Source organism: Heptranchias perlo, chromosome 2 (genome assembly GCF_035084215.1).
Source record: "Heptranchias perlo isolate sHepPer1 chromosome 2, sHepPer1.hap1, whole genome shotgun sequence".
NCBI lineage: Eukaryota > Metazoa > Chordata > Chondrichthyes > Hexanchiformes > Hexanchidae > Heptranchias > Heptranchias perlo.
The window spans coordinates 65,492,040-65,519,275 of NC_090326.1; the positions used below are offsets into that span (position 1 = coordinate 65,492,040).

Below are 27,236 nucleotides of genomic sequence, written 5' to 3' on the forward strand. Positions count from 1 at the left end.
AATAGAATTGTTAGGAGAGTTGTAACGAAGGTTACACATTTATCCTACTGTAACCAGAGACAGTTCAAATGACAGCACTGCATTTATAATTGAAAGGTCTGGGGGGGGGGGGGGGGGGGGGAGGGAAAAGAATGTGGAGGTCAGCACAATCCTAACCAACATTTAGCAAGGGCCATATTCTCAATTGCCCATTCTCCTTTAAAAGTCCCACTCCCAGTTGATTCATTATCACATTAAACCAACTGGTTTCTGTCTGACTGCAACAAACCAGTGAAGTTAATGGCGGGGGGGGGGGGGCCTCATTTCACGCATGTGCCGACAGTGCAGTCATTTATTTAGTTGAATGCCAGTGGTAAGTCAGGGAGTTGGCGTACTGCTCCTTCAGCCATCAGTTGGGTTGTCATGGTCCAGGGAAGGGGCGAGGGGTGAGCTCTGGCATGGGATAGATAGGTGTTGCCTCCATTGCTACATTATTTTTTGTTACTTCTGCATAAACTCTTCAGGCAGAGCACATTCTATTTTTTCTTCCCCCCCCCCCACCCAATTGTCCTCGGGATGTGGGCGTGCTAGCAAGACTGCATTAATTGCCCATCCCTAGTTGCCCTGAGGGGGTAGTGATGGGCCTTCTGGAACTGCTGCAGTCCTTGTAGTGGTGATGCTCCCATGATGGTGTTAGGTAGCAAATTCCAGAATTTTGACTTGACAATGACAAAAGAACGGCGGTTCCTAGTCAGAATGGTGTATGACTTGGAGGTGACTATGTTTCCATGACATTTCTGCTCTTGTCGTTCTCAGTAATGGAAGTCAAGAGGCTGGGAGGTGTTGTCAAAGTAACCGTGGTGAGTTGCTATACTGCAGCCACAGTGCACTAATGGTGGAGGGGTGGATATTGAGTTCGGTGGCAGGGATGATGATCAAGTGGACTGCTCTGTTCTGGATGTTATCAAACTGAGTGTTGTTGAAGCTGTACCTATTCAGGCGAGTGATGAGTATTCTTTGGTCTAGGGTGAATTAACCAGTATTGTCTCCAGGAGAGTTTTAAAAAAAAATTCATTCATGGGATGTGGCCATCCCTAATTGCCCTTGATAAGGTCGTGGTGAGCTGCCTTCTTGAACCGCATTTGTAGCAGGATTGTACAACTGAGTGACTTGCTAGGCCATTTCAGAGGGCAATTAAGAATCAACCATGATGCTGTGGTTATGGACCAGATAAGGATGGCAGGTTTCCTTCCCTAAGAACCAGATGGGTTTTTACGACAATCTGGTAGTTTCATAGTCACCATTACTGTAACTAGCTTTTTATTCCAGATTTTATTTAATTAACTGAATTTAAATTCCCCAGCTGCCGTGGCAGAATTTAAACTTGTATCTCTGGATTATTAGTTCAGGCTTCTGGATTACTAGTCCAGTAACATAACCACTATACTAAAGTACCCTCATGGAGTGTAGGGACAAGTGGCAGGGTCCATGAAGGTGAGGAGATGGGATGGATGGAGAGAAGAACACGTAACGTAAAGTAAATAAAGAGAAACAGTTCCCATTGGCGGAAGGGTCGAGAACCAAAAGACACAGATTTAAGGTGATTGGCAAAAGAACAAAAGGAGATATGAGGAGAAACTTTTTTTTACGCTGCCTGAAAGGGTGGTGGAAATAGATTCAATCGTGGCTTTCAAAAAGGAATTGGATAAACACTTGAAGGGAAAAAATGTGTAGGGCTACGGGGAAAGAGCGGGGAAATGAGACTAACTGGATTGCTCTTGCAAAGAGCCAGCACTGGATTGATGGGCCGAATGACCTCCTTCTATGCTGTAACCATTCTATGATTCTATTCTAACTATGTGATCCTGAACGACAGCCCCTTCGGTCTCATCACAATCATTTTATGAAAAAAAAGAGAACTTATAAAATGTAGAATATATCTAGAACATGATAAAATTCTTGAGACATCCTAATTGTCAGCCCTATTTCCTGTTATCATGATTTAGTCTTGCCTTTGTGACATTTAGTAAAACCACCTGTAAAGTGTAATACCTCAGGTAATGCTGACTTCTATTACTTTTAATAAGTAACATTAATTCCTGCCATTCAGTCCTCCCACTGTGGCACAAGTCACCCAGCTGCATTCATCATTTTGTTTTCCACCTCATTTTCATAGGCAAGTTTTCATTTTAAGTGTGTTTTATTTTAATTGATATATTTATTTTGATTTATTTCCTCTCCCCACCACAGCTTTTCCTGCCTTCGTGGCTCTTCTTGACCTTGTCTGGCTGCTCCTGATCCTTGTGGCATCTCCTGACAGCCCTGCTGCTTCTGCCCTTACTCTCCCACTACAACAGGCTCCAGTGCCACACCCAGCCTTTGTTGCCTCTGCACAAGTTCTGTACTAGTTCCTCAAAAGTTTCTCCCAAAATGCTGAGCCCCATTCTCACCTGCACCCCACTGCCTCGGTCCTACAAGACTGCCTGCACCACTCCCTACAGCACAATCGTCCATTGGCCTCCTACTCTTTCCTTCTTCAGCTGTACCGGCCATTTAAAACAAGTACAAACATCCAATTCCGCTGAAAGAATAAATCCACAGATGACATTAGACAAAATTCAGAAACAACGATGGATCAGAGAGTGAGAGTGAACATATTCAGACTACAGATCAGGGGAAAGGCATAAATAATTGCAACGGCTCAGACAGAAAGCAATGCAGGCACAAAGATAAGAGAAAAAAACAGATCAGCTCAAAAAGACACACATCAAGGAAAGAAACAAGCATAAATGTAACAGAGACAAAAAGCAATGACAGAGTGGCAGATATGGAGCACGTCGTGTAGACATCAATCTACAGATAGAGATCAGGGCCACGCACGCACAAAAGAATCCATTGTCAAGTCCCTCTGATTTACCATGAGCAAAATCATGGGGGAATCAATATCTCTATATACAACACATAAATAATACATTCATAAATACACCCTGTATCTAGAGTAGACTGTGAATGTGCAGACGAAAACAAAATATTTAATTACCATTCTTTCAAATGGGTCATCTGTCTGAGATGCCTTATCCAGTAGCTCACTGTATTCCAGTTCTTCACAGAGGCGCTGCAGTGTGTTCACGGGTTCATTTAACTGAACTGGCATGGAAACCTTAGAAAGATCTTTCCCTATGTTATTCCTTAGAATATTCCACAAGCTTATGTTACTGTTATTTGGTCCTGGAGCTGGCAGGCATGATCTTCTAGTATGGTGACTTGTACAATTTTGCGCATGGCCTGTGTTTTAAGAAAAATTAATATTGCTTAGGTTTGTGAAGATTTGGTATCAAACCACATGGTGGTTGCTTTCAGTTAGTTTTGTACAAACAATTCAAGACAAGTACTCACATTACCCCAGTGGTATTCTTCAGGAAAGAAGTGCAGCAACAGCAGTGCATCAGTTTTGACATCATTGAACATAGGGTCAGTCATATTAGATATACTGTACAAAGAAATTATTTCACCCTGGACGGGAATTTTGCTTGCTCTTTTTCTTCCTCCTCGAGGAAGAATTGATCAGAAGTTTGTCAGTGGTCATGGACATCACAGGTATTGTGAAGCACGATCCGTGGAACATAAGAACAGGAGTAGGCCATTCAGCCCCTCGAGCCTGTTCCGCCAATTAGATCATGGCCAATAAGATCTGTATCTTAAGTCCATCGACCAGTCTTGGTTCCGTAACCCTCAATACCCTTGCCGAACAAAAATCTATCAATCCCTTTTTTGGAAATTTTCAATTCACCTAGCTTCACCAGCTTTTTTTTTGGGGGGGGGGGGGGAGGCGCGGGTGTTCCAGATTTCCACTACTCTTTGTGTGAAGAAGTGTTTCCTGACATCACCCTGAATGGCCCAGCTATAATTTTAAGGTTATGCCCCTTTCTTCTGGCCTCCCCCACCAGAGAAAATAGTTTCTCTCTATCCACCACATCAAATCCTTTAATCATATTAAATACCTCAATTAGACAACCCCCTAATCTTCTATATTTAAGGGAACACAAGCCTAGTCTATGCTACCTCTCCTCAGTATCATGCTACCTCTCCCCAGTATCATTCGGGTGAATCTGCACTGCACTCCCTCCAAAACCAATATATCCTTCCTGACGTACAGTGCTCAGAACTGAGCGCAGTACTCTAAATGGGGTCTAACCAAACTTTTATATAACTGTAACATAACTCCCACCCCTTTGTATTCCAGCCTCCTTGAGATAAAGGCCAACATTCCATTAGCCTTTTAAATTATTAGCCTTTTAGTGATTTCTGTACTTAGACCCCTAAATCTCTCTGCTCCTTCACAGTTCCTAACTTCTCACCATTTAGAAAATACTCTGATCTATCTTTCTTAGATCCAAAATGGATGACCTCACATTTAACTCCATCTGCCACAGTTTTGCATACTCACTTAATCTATCAATGTCCCTTTGCAACTTTCTGCTCCCATCTACACTATTTACTGCGCCACCTAACTTGGTGGTGTCAGCAAACTCGGATACACGGCTCTCTATTCCTTCATCCAAATAATTTATAAATATAGTAAAAGGCTGAGGCAGCTCAGAAAAAAATGAGCAAGAAGCTAGAAAAAAGACTGAGTGCAAATATGTTCTTCAATGCTCCCCTCAGCAGCAAATGGTACATAATATGGATGGCTCTGCATGTCGTTGGTCATAAATCAAATAACAAAATACTAGCTTATATACTTGCAGACATTATAACTGACATTTAGTGCAATTTTTTTTTTCAAAAACAGTCCACATAAATCTACAGAAATGAATGCCCCAAGAGATGGAGATTGGAGATTGGAGATTGGTGGTTTGCAAGACATCTTTTGCTATAGGCAGTTCAGCATCCTTGTCGCACAGAATTATTGGTACGTTGTGCATTTCCCAGTGGACAATGGTCTTGGAACACTCTTAAATGTACAGGTTATGTTTCTACTGAGTTTATATGTTGGGCCCTTTATAATAGGATGAGTAAACAGTGTTGTAGCCAAAGAATCACCTGCAATGGCTTCTCTTCCTGCTCCCGCACCGTTATCTCTGGAGTCTCCAAAGATGTATCCTTGGCCCCCTCCTATTTCTAATCTACATGCTGCCCCTTGGCAACATCATCCGAAAACACGTCAGATTCCACATGTACGCTGATGACACCCAGCTCTACCTCACCGCTACCACCACCACCTCGCTCGACCCCTCCACTGTCTCTCATTTGTCACACTGCCTGTCCGACAGGATGAGCAAAAATTTCCTCCAACTAAATATTGGGAAGACATTTTCTTTGGTCCCTGCCGCAAACTCCGTTCCCTAGCACTGACTCCATCCCTCTCCCTGGCCACTTTATGAGGCTGAACCAGACTGTTCACAACCTTGGCATCCTATTTGACCCTGAGATGAGCTTCTAACCACATATCCGCTCCATCACCAAAACTACCTACTTCCGCCTCTGTAACAATGCCCTTCTCTGCCCCTGCCTTAGCTCATCTGCTGCTGAAACCCTCATTCCATGCCTTTGTTACCTCTAGACTCAAATATTCCAATGATTTCCTGGATGGCCTCCCATCTTCCACCCTTCATAAACTGAAGCTCATCCAAAACTCTGTTGCCCGTTTCCTAACTCATTCTACCATCAACCCTGTGCTCGATGAACTACATTGGTTCCTGGTCCGGGAACACCCCGATTTTAAAATTCTCATCCTGGTTTTCAAATCCTTCCTTAGCCTCGTCTCTCCCTATCTCTAACCTCCTCCAGCCCTACAACCCTCCTGGATCTCTGCGCTCCTCCAATTCTTGCCTCTTGCGCATCCCCGATTTTAATCGCTCCACCATTGGCAGCTGTGCCTTCAGCTGCCCAGGCCTTAAACTCTGGAATTCCCTCCCTAAACCTCTCTGCCTCTCTCTCTCCTCCTTTAAGACGCTCCTTAAAATGTACCTCTTTGGCGAAGCTTATGGCCACCTGTCCTAATACCTCATGTGGCTCAGTGTCAAATTTTGTTTGATAACATTCCTGTGAAGCACCTTGGGATGTTTTACTACTTTAAAGGCGATATATTAATGCAAGTTGTTGTTGAATGAGGCAGAATTTCTCAAGTCGCCTGTTTCTGCCCTCTACCTCATCCCCATTGCTGCCAAAACCTTTTTCCACAGTTCATCACCTCTAGACTCAACTTCTCCAATGTCCTCCTTCCACCCGCCACAAATTCCAACTTGTCCATAACTCTGCCACCGGCTTCCATCTTGTCCTAAGTTGCACTCAATCATCATGCCCATCCTTGCTGACCTTCCTTGGCTCCCTGTCCCCCAAAGCATCATATTTAAAATCCTTGTCCTCATCTACAAATCCCTGAATGGCCTCATCCCACTCTCCCTCTACAACTTTCTTGGCATCACCTATTATCCCCTACCCCCGTCTCTGGTCCACAGTTAGTGACAGAAACTTCAACTATTTCAATTCCACTCTTGAACGCTCGTCTTAATTTCCGCCACCTTTAAAAGCCTCCTGAAAACCCATCCCTTCATCCAGGACTCTGGCCAACTCTATCACATCCCCCACAAAAGCTTCATGAATGGTTCCCTCTAAATACCTTGGTTCCCTCTGAATATCTTGGGGCATTTTCCTTCATTTCAGGCATTATATAAACACTAGTAGTTCTTGGAGGTGGTTTTGGGATCACTGGTAGAATTCTAGAAATGCAGGCAGTCTGGTCTGTTAATTCAATCTTTTTTTGCCTTATTGCAAACAAGACAGTAGGACCAGCAGACCCAAAGATATCACTGCAGGGAACACAATATGTGGCAGCATGGCTCAGTTGGTAACATTCTCACCTCTGAGTCAGCAGCCTGTGGTTTTAAACCACATTCCAGGATTTAAGCACATAATCCAGGCTGACACTCCAGTCTAGGGAGTGTTGCCTTGTCAGAGATGCAATCTTTCAGAGAGACTTAAAACTGGGTCCCATCTACTTATTCAGGTGGATGTTAAATTACCCATAGCACTAGGAAGCACTGCCCTGGCCAACATTCCTTCCTCAACCACCACCCCTAAAAAAGATTACCTGGTCATTCATCGCATTGCTATTTGTGGGATCCTGCTGTGTCATTTTTGCCTACCCAACAGTCACTGTTCTAGAGAGTCAGTGTACTTCTCAGCTGGTGAATATTTTTTGACGTAAGGGCCGAAGGGCCTCTATCCGTGCTGTATAACTCTATGTTAGAAATCATACTGAGTTGGCCTGTAAACAACGGAGGGTAAATTCAGTGATTAGATCCCTAGCATTGAGCCACACTTGAAGGGAGCTTAGAGTGGAGAATCAGGGCTTATCTGAGATATGTGCTTCCTTCAAGAATGGCTCACTGCTGGGAGTGCGGGATCACTGAATTTACACATAACTGTCTCAGCATCGGATCCGAACCTATCAGTGTCGGAGGAGGTTAATGCTAGAACTATATGTTTATCTCGTGGAAGAAGAAAATTAAATGGGCACGATCTTCATGAAAAAGTAATTTTCAAATTGATTTTTCATAGATTTACAAAGACAACACAATCATTCTGAATTGCAACATGATGTCATGGAACCATCGGACAAAAATAACACCTTTTCCCCTGGAGACAGAGCACCTGTTCTAACCATTACTAATTAAAATTCCACAACACTTCGATATACTGTGGGTAATGTAACACTGAACAATACAGGCCAGCAAGATCCCAGGTATGGTCTTTGCTCTGTGTAGATTTAGCTGATCTCAGCCAAACTGATGCTTGAGGTATCACAATGGGCTTCAGCATCCCCTCTCTGGGAGAGGAGTGTGGGAAGAAAAATCAACAACGGTTCCTATTTCTGATTATCAACCAGGGCCCTTGCCGAAAGTGTGCTTCTGACGGCACTGTCGAGGTTCACAGGTGAAGTACTGCACCTCTGGTCACTTCAGGCACTTGAAAGCTTCCAGTGCCCACAGAATATTTATAAAGGGTAAGTAAAGTCTGGGGAATTAATAATGGAGAATAAGGAAATGGCGGATGAATTGAACAGATATTTTGCATCTGTCTTCACTGTAGAGGATACAAATAACATGCCAGAAATAATTGTGAATCAAGAGGTGAAAGGGAGGGAGGAACTTAAAACATTTACAATCACCAGGGAAAGGGTTCTGAAAAAATTATTAGAACTAAAAGCTGACAAGACCCCAGGTCCTGACAGACTTCATCCTAGGGTCTTAAAGGAAGTGGCTGCGGAGATAGTAGATGCATTGGTATTAATTTTCCAAAATTCCCTAGATTCTGGAAGGGTCCCATCAGATTGGAAAATAGCAAATGTAACTCCTCTATTCAAGAAAGGAGGGAGACAGAAAGCAGGAAGCTACAGGCCAGTTAGCTTAACATCTGTCACAGGGAAAATGCTAGAATCTATTATTAAGGAGATTATAGCAGGGCACTTGGAAAATCTCAATGCAATCAGGCAGAGTCAACACAGCTTTATGAAAGAGAAATCATGTTTGACTAATTTATTAGAGTTCTTTGAGGAAGTAACAAGCAACGTGGATAAAGGGGATCCTGTGGATGTGATGTAATTGGATTTCCAGAAGGCTTTTGACAAGGTGCCACATCAAAGGCTACTACACAAGATTAGAGCTCATGGTGTAGGGGGTAACATATTGGTATGGATAAAGGACTGGTTAGCTAACAGTAAACAGAGAGTAGGCATAAATGGGTCATTTTCAGGTTGGTAAGATGTAACGAGTGGAGTGCCACAGGGATCAGTGCTTGAGCCTCGACTATTTACAATCTATATCAATGACTTGGATGAAGGGACGAAATGTATGGTTGCTAAATTTGCTAATGACATAAAGGTAGGTAGGAAAGCAAGTTGTGAAGAGGACACAAGGAGTCTGCAAAGGGATATAGATAGGTTAAGCGAGTTGGGCAAAAATTTGGCAGATGGAGTATAATGTGGGAAAATGTGAACTTGTCCACTTTGGCAGGAGGACTGGAAAAGCAATACATTATTTAAATGGAGAGAGATTGCTGAACTCTGAGGTACAGAGGGATCTGGGTGTCCTAGTACATGAATCACAAAAAGTTAGTATGCAGGTACAGCAAGTGATTAGGAAGGCAAATGGAATGTTGTCATTTATTGCAAGGGGAATAAAATAAAAAAGTAGAGATATTTTGCTACAGTTGTACAGGGCATTGGTAAGACCACATCTAGAATACTGTGTGCAGTTTTGGTCTCCTCATTTAAGAAAGGACATAATTGCTTTGGAGGCCGTTCAGAGAAGGTTCACTCGACTGATTCCTGGGATGAGGGGGTTATCTTATGAGGAAAGGTTGGACAAGTTGGGCCTGTATACACTGGAGTTTAGAAGAATGAGAGGTGATCTTATTGAAACATAAGATCCTGAGGGGACCAGAAGGGGTAGGTGCGGAGAGGATGTTTCTCCTTGTGGGAGAGACTAGAACTAGGGGCCACAGTTTAAAAATAACGGTGTCCCATTTAAGACGGGGATGAGGAAAAAAATTTTCTCTGAGGGTCGTGAGTCTGTGGAACTTCCTTCCCCAGAAAGCGGTGAAGGTAGGGTCACTGAATATTTTTAAGGCTGAGTTAGATAGATTCCTGATTAACAAGGGAGTCAAAGGTAGACTGGAAAGTAGGGTTGAGGTCATAATCAGATCAACCATGATCTTATCAAATGGCAGAGCAGGCTCGAGGGGCCGAATGGCCTATTCCTGCTCTTAATTCATATGAGTATGAATCATACTCCAGCACGATTCATTATCTTAAAAAAAAGGGGTCAAAACTGGTATAAGAAACTGGAGGGGGACAAAATAGAATTTGTTTTTTCCTGTCAGTCTATTTAAAGTATTGAGTGGTCACTATTTTATAAACTAGATAAGAATCCATGAATCTAGAAAAATCAAACTGTTACAGCTTACAAATTGCACGGTGTCACCTAATTTCATCAACTGAGGGCAAATGACGTTTCAAATCTCAGTGATAAAATTCTGAAAAGAAAAGAATTGTTTGCAATCTTATATAATGGAGTAAGATTGAAAAAGCTTTTAGTGCCACTCCTACTCCATGGCATTTTTTATTAAATAAAAAAAAAAAATTCCTCTCTTCAGTGAGCATTGATCCATGCCACCTGCACGTGTCTGGGTACACCACATGTCTGCTGGAAAAGAACAAGCCAAGAGCTGAAAATATACTGAATGATCTTACTTATATTCTGAGCATCAGTCTCTGCTTCAGTACTCAAGTTGTCCTCTGAAATATTGTCACTTATGTCACTGACATATGAATCATCATCTGAAGCCTAAAACAGGAAAAAAAAATTATTCACACTTCTCAAAGCACCCAAAATAATATCCACCAAAATAACAAGCATCAGTATCAATACAAGACAACAAAGTAATATTGTTAGTATGCATGCACAATAGAGCAATAACATTTGAAGCAAAAGCCCTGAGCTGTGTCACAGGATGCTCGTCACTTTGACCTATCTCATTCATATATTAAAAAGGAGGCACTAAGTGGAGCCCACGAAGTGTCTGAACAGATATCACTATACAGTGCTCTCATGCATCTTCTAAATAAAGAAAGGCAGGAACCAGAGAGCAGGTCTCCTATCCATCTTCTTCAGATATAAGGGGTGAAATTCAACTTTGGCAGGGGCGCAAAACGGGCGCCAGCGAATCGGCCACTCATTATACACCTCGCCCGATATTCCTTTTCATTGACGTCAATAGAAAGGAAAATCGAGTGGGGCGTATAACATGCGACCGATTCGCTGCTGCCCATTTTGCGCCCCATGCCAAAGCTGAATTTCACTGCCACATTGTATAGAGTAAAAGACCAAATAAGAAGAAAAAAAGGGAACAAAAATAATTTTCTAATTATATTCAAAAACCACCATGTGTTAACTAAGGTCAGGTCTCATCACAAACTTAGACAGATCATCAAAATAGTAGTTCTTAGATTTTGATCTTCTTTTCCAACTAACTTCAAAGGAAATTTAGACTGGGACCAGGAGAAAGCATTATAACAAGCCGTGTTTTAGTAGTCTGCAATGACTAGGTTAGACTGTGTATTGAAAGAACTTGTAACATTTTATCATCAAGGATACGGGCTGTATAAGCACACCATTGCAGAGCACTCCATCATTACACTACTGGGTGCTTCATGCAGTTTGGGTCCAGTGAGTTTAACAGGAGTCACTGAAATTGACAGATTTACATCCAGCTCAACACTAGCAGCTGCACTGATTAATGACTGATGTATCTACCTCCATTAATATATTTATTATAAGTATTCAAAATTCCAGCTATTAAAATTCTGGGCACTTTTTTGTGTTACATTTCCCCATGCCAAATTGCTCAGCCAATTTTCCTCTTCTGTTCTCCAGGAGTAATCAGCTCCTGCTGGTGGTGTATGACTGTATGGGTGCTGGACATAGTACCGCAAAGTGGACTTTTCTCATGAGTAAGCCGGTACAGTTCGTGTCAGCAGGCTTTTCCGCAATATGGGCCGTCACAGCCAAGCCTGAATGTGCCCTCAACTGACTTCCAACCCTTATGCATTTCCAAGCAAGCTACACAGGTTTTTTTAAACTTGTACATGCAGGTGCTACAATAAATATGGTTACTGCATTAAAAAAAATCTTTCTTCCCTCTCCCCAAATTCATACTATCCTCTTCAATAAGGAAAGCAACAAACCCCCAGATGCAGGATACCAGTACCAAACCCTGATTGACCTGCCACAAGTCCCATAACAAAAGTGGGAGAATTCACAGTAGGTCCAGTCAAGATGGACAAAACTCACCATTACTATAGAAATGCTAGTTGAGACTGGAATTCAAACTCGGGTCAGGTCATACCACAACAGCTGTTCTTCCCAACAACGCACAATGCATCATTAACCAGTATATAGGTCATTAGTGAATAATTTCTGCAGCACGCGCACACACACACACACACACACACACACACACACTAACCTCATTCTCTGATGAGCTTGCAGACAACAAGACTTCCTGTGCATCAAAGAACTCAGAGAGAGAGTCTGCTCGAGAGACCCTGCTTTCATTTGAGAGTTGATGGACCAGAGGGTTGTTTACTTGAGCAAGGTCTTGCTGCTGCAAGACAAGGAAAGAATAAACTGAAATACTTAGAATTACATTCCAATGTGTCAAGAATTTGGTAATCACCTTTTTAAACTGTCCTTCTCTATGTATTAGTCAAATAACTTGAAAATTAAAACAGTTCATAAATATATTTGTAGAGTAAGTTTTTAAAAAAATAGATCAAGTACTCTTAGATTTAGTATATCAAAAATGACCCACATAAAACAATACTAGTAACTGCAGTACCAGAGGTTGTTGACAATGTAATTTTGGCAACGATATCGAGATCTCTGATTTTTAAATTGCAGGACACCCTCCCCAAGCCAGAGAAGTCCTCTTTAAACATGCAGATCAAGCTCCAATGACCTCTTCGGGTTCTGATCTGATATTTTAACCTGAGGCCTGAGAGGGGGAGCAGTAGCAGTTTCCCTGCCAAGCAAACTTGCCAGGATTAGCAGCCAGGGCACGAAGAGTTTTTAAATTTAAAATAAAAAAAAATGTTTCCTTGTGAGGCAGAGGTGTTCCTCTTAGCTCCACAAGGAAAGCTTGGGCCTCCCCTGCCCGAGCTTCCCCCCCAACCCCGCGATGGGGATTCCCCTCCTTTTGGAACCCTCCTGACCATTTTCTTTGTGCCGCGGACCATTCCCACTGTCTAGGCTCACCCATGATGGATGGCCATGTGGACACGGTACTCGAAAGTGACCTGAAGTGGAGCTCAACAAGAAGTCAGTGTATCCAAGAAAGGAGGGGAGTGGAGAAAACTTGCAAGAAAAAAATGTTTGTTAATATACTCAATGATTAAATAATTAACTTACTTTCATCTTTCCCTAGCAATTTGAACTAATTTTGGATTGACCGGACTGAAATAATTAACATAAAATCTATTTAAAACTTTTATTCATAAATAATCAACAAACAGAAATACAATTACTACTCAAGTAATCATTATGTTTGGACTAAGGCTATTACGTTTCTCTTGCTTTTTACTACAATTGTAATAAATTTCACGAGCATCACTTCACAACAAAATTTTTTAAAATGCAGCTGAAAGGACAAAAACAAAAGCACAAACAGACAATGAATACTGAATTTTCAAAAGGAATCAAAAAAAGTTTATATAAGATTAGTGAAGAATGGTAAATGCATTGAGTGGACAATTCAAGGTTTATAATGGGTGCACAAAGACATGTTAATTTTCGAGTTAGTTATTTGGTAAAACAAACTCAGGCCTATGTGAAAACTCATTCAAGTTTGATCAAAGTCCAACAAATAGCTTCTACCTTATTGAGGATATATACATTTACAATAATTCAAATGGTAAACATGGACAGAACGCCCTTTTTTTTGACGGAAACCATTGTTGAAAGTGAAGTCATTTCTGTAGCTGGTTTAAAAATTTGTTTAAGCAATAGGTTAGCAAGATGTGAAGTTCACAGATGGCTGGGCTGCACTGGAAAGGACAGGTGGCTTGCACCATTTTAAGTCTTTCCATTTCTGGCAGTCCACAGGGGTTAAATATATTGTCGATAATCAAATATTATTTAGTCTAGACATTCTAAGAAACACCCTTCAAAAATGTTATGAATGATTTCTTTCAAGTGAATGGAACTTCTACTAATCAATAACAAATCACATGCTGCATAGTTCCCTAAATAGGACATCACTCAACTACAACGTGCAAGCCCACACTAGTTGACAAGGTCATGGATAATTTACAGACCTCTGAAGCACACATTCTTGCAAAAAAAATACTTTTTTCTTTAAGAATCCGAATCCTAGGCAGGATTCGGATTCTTAAAGTGGATTGGGCTGCTGGCCATGATGGTATTCACCCTAGACTATAAAAAGAAATGGGGGGGGGGGGGATTGGCGGGGGCTGTGTTATGCTAGCTGCTGACTCACTTATTTGGCAGTTCATTAAGGTCTGGGAATATTCCCATTGACGGGAGGAAGGTTCATGGCGTGGCAATGTTTAAAAAAGGTGGTAAATCCAGAATTATAGGGCAGTTATTTTGAAATCAGTTATAGGCAAGTTGCTCGAAGGGATTATTAGAGATATGCTGTATATCATTTGGAAAGAGCTGCAGTTATTAGGGAATCAAAATATGGCTTTTGGAGATGGAGGTCCTGTCTCACCAACTTGTTTGAATTTTTTGAAGTGGTCACAATGTTGGTTGATGATGGTAGCCCAGTAGATAGTGGGTATCTTGATTTGCAAAAAGCCTGTGATAAAGTACCACACAGATAGGCGTTAAGTAAGGTTTATTTCTGTGGGATTGATGATCAAATTTTAAACTGGATTGTAAATTGGTTACATTTGCAAATGCAAAGGGTGCTTATTAATGGTAGCAGCACTGCATGTAATACAGTCACTAGTGGAATCCCCAAGATCCATGTCAGAATCATTGCTCTTGACAATTTTTATCAATGATTTGGATGAAGGTATTGGGAATACAGTCCTTAAGTTTGTTGATGACACCAAGGTGAGAGAGAGTTAAGTCTTTATACAAATAAGTAAGACTGCAGGTTGATTTAGACACATTGGGGAAATAGGCCTGGGTGTGGCAGATGTCCTTCAATGTGGGTAAGCCCAGTGTGATACATTCAGGTTAAGGTAATTCCAGACGTGCATAACATGCAGGGTTATTCTCTTAAAATTGCAGAACGGCGGGGTGGGGCATTGTACATGAAACACTGAAGCTACCATGGCCATTGCTTCCATGCTGCTGAGACAGTGATTAGGTTAGGCGCTAGGAAGTACATTTCATAGTCATTGATCTCTGGAGGAGACTGCCAGAGCACATGGTGAGTATGGATTCACTTCAAGCCTTCAAAAGGGAGCTGGATGAGTTCCTGCGAGTGAAAGATTAGCAAGTCATAGAAGCTAAGTGGGGTCAGCAGTATCAGTTACTGCAGTCCCCTGGAGTTTGCTTGGTTTATTTTCAGGGATCAAAGACAGAAAGGGTAGACAAGTGTGATGTAGTAGATGTAATATATTTAGATTTTCAAAGGACTTCGATAAGGTGTCGCATAGTAGACTCGTGACTAAGGTCAGAGTGTGTGGAGTCAGGGAAAAGTAGGAGAATGGATAGCAAGCTGGCTGCAAAACAGAAAACAGAGAATAGGGGTTAAGGGTAGCTACTCAGACTGGCAAAAGGTGGGAAGTGGTGTTCCACAAGGATTGGTGATTGAATCACTGTTGTTCACTATTTACATAAACAATTTGGACTCAGGAATCGAAAGTGCAATTTCAAAATTTGCGCACAACACCAAATTGGCGATATAGTTAATACCAAGTAAGACTGCGACAATATACTGGAAGATATTAATAAACTTGCAGAATGGGCATGTAATTGACAAATGAATTTCAATATAGATAAGTGTGAAGTATTACATTTTGGTAAGAAGAATAAGGGGGCCACATACTGCTTGGATAATAAGAATCTAAATGGGGTAGAGGAGCAGAGGGATCTGGGGGTGAAGATACACAAACCACAAAGTAGTGACGCAGATTAATAAGGCCATAAAAAAAGCAAACCAGCACTAGGGTTCATTTCTAGAGGGACAGAATTGAAAAGCAGAGCAGTTATGTTAAACTTGGATACAACCTTGGTTAGACCACACATGGAATTACTGTGAACAGTTCTCGTCTCCATATTATAAAAACGACAGAGGCACTGGAAAAGGTGCAAAAAAGATTTACTAGGATACCAGAACTGAGGGGTTACACCCATCAGGAAAGCTTGAGTAGGCTGGGTCTTTTTTCTCTAGAAAAGAGAAGACTGAGGGGTGACCTGATAGAGGTCTTTAAGATTATGAAAGGGTTTGATAGAGTAGACGTAGAGATGTTTCCACTTGCGGGGGAGACCAGAATTAGGGGCCATAAATATAAGATAGTCACTAATAAATCCAATAGGGAATTCAAGAGAAACTTCTTTACCCAGAGAGTGGTTAGAATGTGAAACTCGCTACCACATGCAGTAGTTGAGGCGACTAGCATAGATGCATTTAAGGGGAAGCTAGATAAGCAAATGAGGGAGAAAGGAATAGAAGGATATACTGATAGGGTTAGATGAAGTAGAGAGGGAGGAGGCTCATGTGGAGCATAAACACTGGCATGGACCTGTTGGGCCAAGTGGCCTGTTTCTGTGCTGTACATTCTATGTAAAGAGGACTTTCCTAGAGTTTGTTCCCTATTTTTTGTTGCCTCTCCTAGGAGTTTGTGTGACCGGGGTGGTACATTAATGGTGCATGTAGGCAGGATCATGTCTGGATGGGACAAGCTGGATGGATCAATTGGTTTTTTCCCTTGTCCTTTCTCATATGTTGACATGGATGGCTGATGTGGGAAATGGAATAATTTATATTGGCACAGTATGGGGTAAATAAGACACATTATTGGGGCACAGAAGAGGGAGCTTTTATTTTGCACCTGGTCCCAGTTTTAATTGACTTGGGAATGGAGACAATGGTTTTAAAAGTGGGAAAAAATATTCCCTTCCTAACGTCAGAATTCCTTCCTTGATAAAGATGGATATTGTTTAAGGGGAAAAAATGGTGCAAGTCCCTCGAGGTTCAGCGTGCCCATACTTCATTTTTGCTTACAAGTTGTAGCTATCAAAAATGTAGCGCAATGTCCTCGCTTTTTCCACTGTTACCACTTAAAGTTTTTTAAATGTTTGCTTACAAAAGGGTTAAAATTAATAAACACACACTTGGAGGGGACAACTAAAATCATAACCTAATTAAGTGCCAAGGTGTAATTCATTGTGGTTATTGCATGCAACTGTCAAAAAAGGACAGATTTAATTATATATTTGAAAAAGAAAATGCAATGCAAACATGCTCAACTGCAAGTGTCTTAAAAAGTTCACCAGAAATATTGCATTTCTCTTTTATCTTGCGACCTTTTAAAAAGAGGCAATATTCCATTTTTCTGAGTTTTAATTAATTACGAAGGATCAGATAACCCAAGCTGCATTGTTAAAATATTCAACAACCCTTTCAATAAAGTTGTTGTGTAAGTTCCATTTAAATCCAGTACAAAACAGTGCAACAGAAAATGAGTTGCCCATTTGGCTGAAACACACATGCAAATAATTCATGCAAATACACATTAAAAACTACTTTCTTTCTAATGATTTGGAAGAAGTACCTCAGTGCTCGTCACTATGCAAGTGTACAGCAGGATTGCATTAACCTACTGTATATGTTAGAGATAATTCCATAAAATATTTAATTAAAAAAGTATGTGATAAATTACACTGTCATGCTACTGGGGCATTTGATGAATATATAACTTGTAAACCACTCTGCTGGATTTTGGGTTTTTGGTCAAAATTAGAAAGCATTTACTCTGCAATATTTAAAAGTTAGATGTATTAAATTACAACCAGGAAGAGCACACTGAGTCTTTGATTTCTGACATAGGTTCTCATCTTTCTACAGATGCTGATGGATATGCGGTGTATTTCCAACGTTTTGCTTTTATAATCAAATATTTCACGTCAGGGTAATTAGAAGTTTTTTAAAAATAGTGTATTCTTTATTTAAATCACAATAATGAAACTCAATTCATATCCATGCCATTAAAAAAAAATGAAGCTATTCTATACGATTTCTTGATTGGGCAATTTTCAGTTTCCATCTGAAATATTTGAAATCAGAAAGGGGCAGATTTTAGTTCTAATCCTTTAACACTCAACAATGGCCAATGCAACTGGATCATGAAAATGTTGAACTGCTGTGGGGTGAAGTCATTTTGTTGTATTTTCATAATTCTTTTTATATCATGAAATGTCTGAAAAGTTTGACCCCACAAAATGCAACTTATTCTAAAGCATGGAACAAATTTAGAAGTAATCGTGAAAAACCAGAATAGGCTCACCCTTATATTATCTTACTTTGATGTAGGAAATCTTAGTATATTGTTTAATATTCTACTGAATAGTAATCATTATGCATCATTCTCTGACAAGACGACTAGAATAAAATTCTATTCCCAGGACTTCACAATGGCTCTTTGAACTGGTATCTAGTTTTGTCCAAAAGTGGCATGGGTTGGCTTGCTCTCTGAATTTTCATTCTCCCTAAACCACAATCAATGCTTTCCCCAGATTGGGAACTTGTGTGGATTACTTATGCAGACTACTTGGTCATTTGTTTTCCCTCTATTTTCATTACAAAAAAGAAACAAGAGCTGTTGCGAAACCCATAAGTTAGCGTTAAATTGTTGCCAAAATAGTGCTGTCATAAGTGATTTTTTGGAGAAATACATTCATTACAGCAGAAAAATATTGGTTCTCGATTTTACCTTCCTACACGTTAAAAAAAATCTTTAACACAACTGTTTCTAAACAGATTGTTCCAGTTGATACATGGTGGTGCTTTTGTGTATGGGATCCTCAGTGCAGGTTTAAAATCTTAGGCAGTAACTCAATGGTAAGCAACTGCTCTTCAAATTTTAATTTTGGGCTGCCAATCTGAAATGGTTTCCTTTGCCTTGCTTAGGTGACCTTGTTGCTGGCTGGCAGCACATCTGGTGCAAGCAACATTCAAATCAAGTGAGCTGATTTGAATTTCGCCACCCAAATGTAGAATCATGGTCGACACATACCTAGCAGGGCCTACAGCTAATGAGTATACACCAAATTTCCTCTATATAAAACTTTTCTGATTAAAAAAAATAAAACTTTTAGCAATACCCAGACAGTTTTATTGCAAGTCTTCTAAAACAGTAAATTAAGCAAAGTCTTAATCATTAATGTGGTCTGGAACAAGGAATCAATTGATGCAAATACACAATTGTAAGAACAGTTTTACTGCCTTCTCTCTAATCATTTGGAATAGCACTGCTGTACTGTGTGGTCTATGACTCAAAAGGTGGGAGAGAGGGCAATGTGATTTAAGAGAAATTTGAAAGTATACAGACGTTTATCTGGCATTACATAATTTTCATCAAACTTTACTGTTCTGTACTCCGTGCTTACAGAGACATATCAAAATTACCTTAAATTCCACAGACCACTTGCTCATCAACTTTGCTAATTTTTTGGACTTTTTTCTAAATCCATACTTGAACATTCCACTAATGGGCTTATTATTGAATTTACAGCATTCCCAAAGTGAAGGAAGTAGAAATTGGTGATGAAATACAAACCCCAATGAATGCTTTCCTTTATATTCTGGGTACTCAGCAACTCTTTATATACAGTCAGAATACAAAATTGTATTAGCACTATTGGCCCACTTGTGGGGAATAAAAACACATGCCAAGCAGTTGAGAGATCATAGTACTAACCACACTAAATAGCTGGCTAGTACAAATGTTCATCACTGCAGACTATAAGTCTACCTTCAAAGTTAAGGAAGTAAAAAGAAATTAAACAAATGGCAGGAGCTCCATCAGCAAAATGAATAAGAAAAAACACAGATAAATGGGGGGGAGGGGGCAGGACCATAAGAGCCCATATCTAACTGAACAGGTTACCAGCTAGAACAAAAAATAAGGCAACTAACATGTAGCAGTGAACAGAATAGTTGTTTCTATCACCTTTTTGTATTGAGACTGAAAAAAATTAAATTCCTGCACTTCCCAAAATAGAGACTGTGGCACCCAAAACAGGCTGTTTTTATCATGACCTCCTTTTACATCGAGTTACATCAAAACTACAGCACAGAAACAGGCCATTCGACCCAACTGTGAATAAATTAGAGTTTTTGTGGCAAATAATGAATTTTTAATTTTTTTTAAGTTGCTACAGGTAAAACGGAAGCCACCTTCCCTTACCCCAAATTCAAGATGGTAGCTAGGAGATGAAAACCGATGTTTTTCAATCCAACAAGGCAGTGCTCCCTGTGTCCTGACCCCAAGTGGATCTTCTGGGGACAAGCTCATTTGTATGCACTTGGTGGACTGCTGGTGGTATTTTTACTGCTACTGGGTCACATGCCTCAAGTTCAGGGCGAGGGATCGGGGAAAAGGTGGAGTGCATGGAAAATGACTATTTGGTTGGAGGTACTGGCTGAAATGGAAAGTTACTTTTTTAATTTCTTTTGAAATCTGACACTTGATCAATTGCACTAGACAATGTAACCCTTTCAAGTTTTAAATTACCGCTGCACTGCCTTTATACTGGACACCAGGAATGCATCAGTGTTCCTGGTCTTCAGCATTACTAAGGTGTTAATGATGGGAAAAAGGTCAGATGATCTATTCCTTGTCAATATTCTCCCATGTGATTTGCCCACGCAAATATGGCAGAAAATCGCCAAAAAAAACACAGCAGGGGTCAGGGAGCCAGCACATCGACCGGACAATGTGGAAAATTGCCCAGGTATGTCCTGTCCACAAAACGGACAAATCCAATCTGGCCAATTACCGCCCCATCAGTCTACTCTCAATCATCAGCAAAGTGATGGAAGGTGTCGTCGACAGTGCTACCAAGCAGCACTTACTCACCAATAACCTGCTCACCGATGCTCAGTTTGGGTTCCGCCAGGATCACTCAGCTCCAGACCTCATTACAGCCTTGGTCCAAACATGGACAAAAGAGCTGAATTCCAGAGGTGAGGTGAGAGTAACTGCCCTTGACATCAAGGCAGCATTTGACCGAGTGTGGCACCAAGGAGCCCTAGTAAAATTGAAGTCAATGGGAATCAGGGGGAAAACTCTCCAGTGGCTGGATTCATACCTAGCACAAAGGAAGATGGTAGGGGTTGTTGAAGGCCAATCATCTCAGCCCCAGGATATTGCTGCAGGAGTTCCTCAGGGCAATGTCCTAGGCCCAACCATCTTCAGCTGCTTCATCTATGACCTTCCCTCCATCATAAGGTCAGAAACGGGGATGTTCGCTGATGATTGCACAGTGTTCAGTTCCATTCGCAACCCCTCAAATAATGAAGCAGTCCGTGCCCACATGCAGCAAAACCTGGACAACATCCAGGCTTGGGCTGATAAGTGGCAAGGAACATTTACGCCAGACAAGTGCCAGGCAATTACCACCTCCAACAAGAGAGAATCTAACCACCTCCCCTTGACTTTCAACGGCATTACCATCGCCGAATTCTCCACCATCAACATCCTGGGGGTCACCATTGACCAGAAACTTAACTGGACCAGCCACATAAATACTGTGGCTACAAGAGCAGGTCAGAGGCTGGGTATTCTGTGGCGAGTGACTCACCAAAACCTTTCCACCATCTACAAGGCATAAGTCAGGAGTGTGATGGAATACTCTCCACTTGCCTGGATGAGTGCAGCTCCAACAACACTCAAGAAGCTCTACACCATCTAGGACAAAGCAGTCCACTTGATTGGCACCCCATCCACCACCCTAAACATTCACTCCCTCCACCACCGGCGCACTGTGGCTGCAGTGTGTACCATTCACAGGATGCTTTGCAGCAACTCGCCAAGGCATCTTCAACAGCACCTCCCAAATCCACGACCTCTACCACCTAGGACAAGGGCAGCAGGCACATGGGAACACCACACGTGAACATTCCCCTCCAAGTCACACACCATCCCGACTTGGAAATATATCGCCGTTCCTTCATCGTCACTGGGTCAAAATCCTGGAACTCCCTACCTAACAGCACTGTGGGAGAACCTTCACTAGACAGACTGCCGCGTTTCAAGAAGGCAGCTCACCACCTCTTTCTCAAGGGCAATTAGGGATGGGCAATAAATGCTGGCCTCGCCAGCAACACCCACATCCCATGAACAAATAAAAAAAAACAACGGCTTCACACCACATTTCCAATTCTTACCAAAAACACGTAGCAAATCTTCAGAAAATCTAGGCTGACATTGCATGAAAGGATGCCCCGGAGCATGGTACATTGGCGAGACCATGCAGACACTGCGACAACGGATGAACGGACACCGCGCAACAATTGCCAGACAGGAGGGTTCCCTCCCAGTCGGGGAACACTTCAGCAACCAAGGACATTCAGCCACCGATCTTCAGGTAAGCGTTCTCCAAGGCGGCCTTCGAGACACACGACAACGCAAAATCGTCGAGCAGAAATTGATAGCCAAGTTCCGCACCCATGAGGACGGCCTCAACCGGGATCTTGGGTTCATGTCACGCTATACGTAACCCCACCAGCGGAAAAAAAAGTTATCTGTTTTTAATACAACTGGACATTCTCTCTCTCTCTCTGCCTTTCTGGTCTCTTTCTCTCTCTGGCTTTGTAATCTGACCCATTGTGTATTCAGTTTACTGGGATGTAATGTTTTCCGTGGCTAACCTGTCTGAACACCAACGACACCTTTGATTGCTGTGACCGTCTCCGAGCCTAATATATGCTATGCGATTTTAGAACCTCACTCACCTGACGAAGGAGGTAAGCTCCGAAAGCTTGTGATTTTCAAATAAAACTGTTGGACTATAACCTGGTGTTGTCAGATTGCTTACATTTGTCCACCCCAGTCCATCACCGTCATCTCCACATCATGACATGTGTATGGGGCAGGGGAAGAAATTTAGTCAGGACACTGAGCTTTATTTAGATGCAAACTGAATTATAGGCAGTGAAAGCATTTAACCAGGATACCTGGATGATGTGTCAGCACCTGCTCATTAGCATGATACACAATATTAATTGCGTCTTTACTCGTGGTTGAGTAAATAACCCTGACCTCAGAGGCCTTTGGACTACAAGTACTGAAGAAATCTTGTCTTTATTTCTGGCTAAAAAACTGAGCTCTGTGAGTGTACTGGAAAGTCACACCATCCATGTATAATAATGCATTGTGAAGGGCTATGAAAGACTTTCTGACAAATGCTGTGTCACTTATCTAGCTGTGCAAGAAACTGGTTCTAAAAAAGGGCATTTAAACCCCTTGTGGGCAGATTCTATTTTTTTGTATTGTAGTGTCAGTATCTTACTGCTTCTATTTTTATTCAACACAAATAAACCTGCCTTAGTTTGAACCTGGTGTGGTATTTTCTGCCTTTTGAAAGAGGCAGGGACAACATGGGCATCTTCAACAGCTAAACAACAAGTGGGGAGGATTGGTTAATTCTGGGGATACACATATAAAAGGCACAGGTTTTGTATCATTAGAGACTCAGTGTGCTCTGAAAAATCACCATTTTGCTGTGAACACAAGTTCCAGTTGGGAAAAAGCCCAAACTGAAACAAGAATTTTATTATAAAACTGGACAGTACTCAGGTAAGATCAAACTTTGAGTACTGTGTTCTGTTTTGATCACCAAAGATAAAGGCAATGAAGAAAAGGCACGAGATTGGCTCTAGTCCCAGAGGACATGAATTTAGATTTGAGGTTAGGATCAGATCAGCCATGATCTTATTGAATGGCGGAGCAGGCTCGAGGGGCCGATTGGCCTACTCCTGCTCCTATTTCTTATGTTCTTATGTAGGACTGAGGCTTTTGAAAAAACTCGGGTCTTGGAAGGAGATGACAAAGGAACTTTATAGTGGCATATGAGGGCATTTACATTTTCTAAATTATTTATTTGGAATACTGTTTCAAATTATTTTGTGATCAGGAAGCATAGGTTTAAACTACTGAAAGGTAAAAAATGATTAACTTGGACTGGACTTCCAGGTAGTATAGTGAAAATAAAGGAAACAGTTGGATTCTGTAATCTTGGGATTTTTTGGGGAAGGGTGGTAGGAGGGGGAGAACTGTAGGTTCACTGTGGTTGAATGAGCTAGCATGGGTTGAATGGTCTTCCACAACCATGGGCGTCATTTTAGCACCCGCTATCGGGTGCGTTCCTGGCGGGGGGGCTCCGAAAATCAGAGAATCCCGGCGCGGGACCGGAGCCCGCCCCGAACCCGCGCACTTCCGGGTTCCCCGCTGACGCGCTGGCGTGCGCGCGCAGCCCCCGCTGGTGGGAATCCCGCAGGCAATTAAAGCCAGCGGGGTTCCACTTGAAGGTATTTATTTAGGTATTTCAGGTCATTAACTGACCTGAATAAGGGATTATGTGAGGAGGGGTGGGATTTTAGAGCAAACTGGGACTGTTTCCCATACTGGGGGAAACACTCCCAGTTCAAATGGACGTGTTGCAGCTGTCAGCCTGTGGCAGCTGCAAAGGTCCATTTGACAGGTGAGGGGGGGGGGGGGGGGAGAGACCCTCACTCATTGCAGGAGGCCACTCTGTCACTTGGGACAAAGTTTGGCCTCCACCACCCTCCTCCTGACAGTCAAAGTCACCAACCTGCACACTTACCCCGGGGTCCAGAGACATGTACCTACCTTGCGGACCCCCTCAGATGTACATCTTGCGGATGGGGGCCGCCGTAGCTGCAGTTATGACCTCCTCGGAGGGCGAACAGCATCACCAGCCTAACCAGCCTCGCCATCCACGCCGTCCACCTCTGACACGTGGAGCTCCACAACACAGTGCTGTGACACATCCACCTGCACAGCAGGAGGGAGGGCAACCACAGAGAGAGATGCGTCGCAGAGGGCACTACCCTCGCCACAGGGTCCACAGACTGAGGCTCAGCCTCCTGGACCTCTCTGAGCAGCAGTGCACACGGAGGCTCAGAGTCACTCGACATGTAGTCGTGGACATCTGCAGCCTCCTTCATGCCAAGCTGCTCCTGGCTGGCCCGAGCACCATCTTCTTACCTGTCGCTGTCAAAGTCACCATTGCCCCCAACAACTTCTCCTCCGCATCCTTCCAGGGTGCAACCGGGGATATCGTCGATGTCTCAGTCGTCTGCGCAAAAGAGCCCTACAAATACACCTACACCCACTCTGCAGTGACACAATGTGTGGCATCAGTTGTGGGTCTTCATAGTGATCCTCAGGAGAGGGCATTATTGCACAAACCAGACAGGATTCGCGAAGACATGGCAGTAGTGGTGCCAATATAATATGTAATGTGAGTTGGTCAGAAATTCAATATAAGTAACACCCATGACAAACCCTCAAACACCCTTGTGCATCCCCTTCATGCTCACGACACGTTTGCCTTACGCTGCCTACTGCACATATGTGATGCATGCCCTGTAGCTGCAGCACAGGTGGTGGCAGGTTGAGTGAGGCTGGCCGTGAAAGAGCTGCACGAGAGGGTGAGTATGAGAGAGAGCCATGAGATTGTATGAGGATTGGGTTGAGCGGTAGTGGCGGGATGAGTACTGGCGAGGTGAGTAGGTGCAGGTAAGATGAGGATGAGGTTTGAGTGGGTATGAGGGGTGATGTGACAGAGTTGTGTTGGCAGTGCTGAAGGAGATGTGGGGTGGGGGCAGTGATGTGGCAGATGGAGTGTAGGGGAAAGACTACGTGTACTCACTTTGGCTGACCTACTGAGGTCATTGGAGCGCCTCCTGCACTGTATGCAGGTGGGCGATATGTTGGTTGCGCTGGTGACCTCCTCTGCCACCTCGAGCCAGGCCTTCCTGGTGGCAGAGGCAGGCCGCTTCCTCCCGCACGCCGGGAGGAAGATCTCTGTCCTCCCCCTCCTTCTCACCCCATGTATTGATACCTGGAGTGAGGCATCATTAAACTGGGAGCAGCCTTCCCCCTGGGCTGCTCCATGCTGTAATTTTTGCTATTTGTTGCAGCATCTGTCAGTGGAGGACTGCCCCTTTAAATAGAGCTCCTCCAGCTGACAGATCGTACTGCGCATGCGCAGCCCGCCCGACGCGCAGATCAGCAGTGGGGAACCCGGAGGAGCAGGTAAGTGTATCCAATTAGTAGATTGGATGCTACAATCGCGCGGGAAGCTGACTAATTTCACCGGGCGCGTTACCCACGCGTCCGATAGCCCCCCCCCCGCCCCCCCCGCCGAGATCCCGCAGCCCTGGTAACATCGGGCCCCATATCTCAGTGTCATTAAGGACCTTACACTCCTAAGCAAAAAAAGGTAATAAAAATAGCTGTTACCCAGTGAAACAAACTCCAGGAATTTTTTTCTGAAGCATAAAATTAAGATTTTTCATCCATTTCTTGTTTAGATTTTAATTGTAATGTTATATATGTAGGATCCTAGTGTTCCCAATCTTTTAACAGTTATTCCCTGGGCCTACAACAACATGCTAAAGGTTAAGACCAATCAAAATCAGTCAGTACAAGCAGAGTTATATTCAAACAGTAAGGATGATATTAACAGTGAGTTTGTGCTCAGATAAATATTTTGATTTTAAATTTTTAATAAGATCCACATTTACCCGGGAACCACATGACTCTGGACAAACCTACTCTACAGCAAATATATATTGATGAGTCACCATGCTGAATTCAAAAAAAAAATCCCACAAGAAATCAAATTTAGAAATGGAGAAAAAAAGAGAAAAGCATAAAAAGTCATTTTGCCCAACTTCCTGTCCTATTCTAGTTGCAGCATCCCTTCCCTCCACTTGAACCTCATACTACTCTTTTGACCATTATCTTCATATATACATATTCTGTTTAAATGGCTCGTGATCAAAGCTAAAGTTTTTTTTAAATTTAAAAATTAGATTTGCAATACTGCAAAAACTAAACTTTTATACATAGGTACCCAAGCATACAGCAAAGAGAAATCATTAGCTCTGAAAAGTGTACTTTCCAATCACATAGGGCTCAATCTTACGGGGAAATTGCAGGTGCGTTGGGGGCAGGGGAGCTCCGAAAATCCCGTTCAGGTTCGGAAACCGGTTCCAACCCGCCGACTTCCAAGTTCCCCACGGACGCACCTGTGTGCGCATGGGCATCCCGAAATCAGAAGTCCCGCCGGCAATTAAAGCCGGCAGGATGACAGTTAAGGAGCCAAATGTACCTCATTGAGGTACTTAAGGCACTTGTGACAGATTACATGGTTATAAATTATTTTTAACTTATCTGGCCCACTGCTTCTGATTCGCGCCTGGTGAAACCAGGCATGAATGACCGGATCAGGGAAAAAGAAACAAAATAAAGTACATCAAAAACCATTGAAGGAAGTTAAAACACAAAACAAACTACCTTTCCACCCTGCTCCAATGTCCAATGTCTCCCTCTCCGATCTCCCCCCGATCTTCCCTCTCCTCCCACCCACCCTCCCTAATCTTCCCCTCTCCCCACCATCAAAATCTTCCATTCCAGCGCCGGATGACACCTCACTCTCTCTCTTTCTCTCCTCCCCCCTCTCATT

The 27,236-nt window shown here is 42.5% G+C and overlaps 1 protein-coding gene across 2 annotated transcripts in view; it reads right to left on the bottom strand.

Moving 5' to 3' along the window:
- osbpl3b (oxysterol binding protein-like 3b) overlaps positions 1-27,236 on the bottom strand; it is a 226,963-nt gene that overhangs the window by 52,495 nt on the left and 147,232 nt on the right. For both annotated transcript variants that reach the window (XM_068001962.1, XM_068001971.1), the window contains 3 exons: positions 12,010-12,147; positions 10,235-10,328; positions 3,020-3,264 (listed from right to left, as the gene is read on the bottom strand). In XM_068001962.1, the coding sequence (XP_067858063.1) occupies positions 3,020-3,264; positions 10,235-10,328; positions 12,010-12,147 (477 nt within the window). The remainder of the gene's footprint in view (positions 1-3,019; positions 3,265-10,234; positions 10,329-12,009; positions 12,148-27,236) is intronic.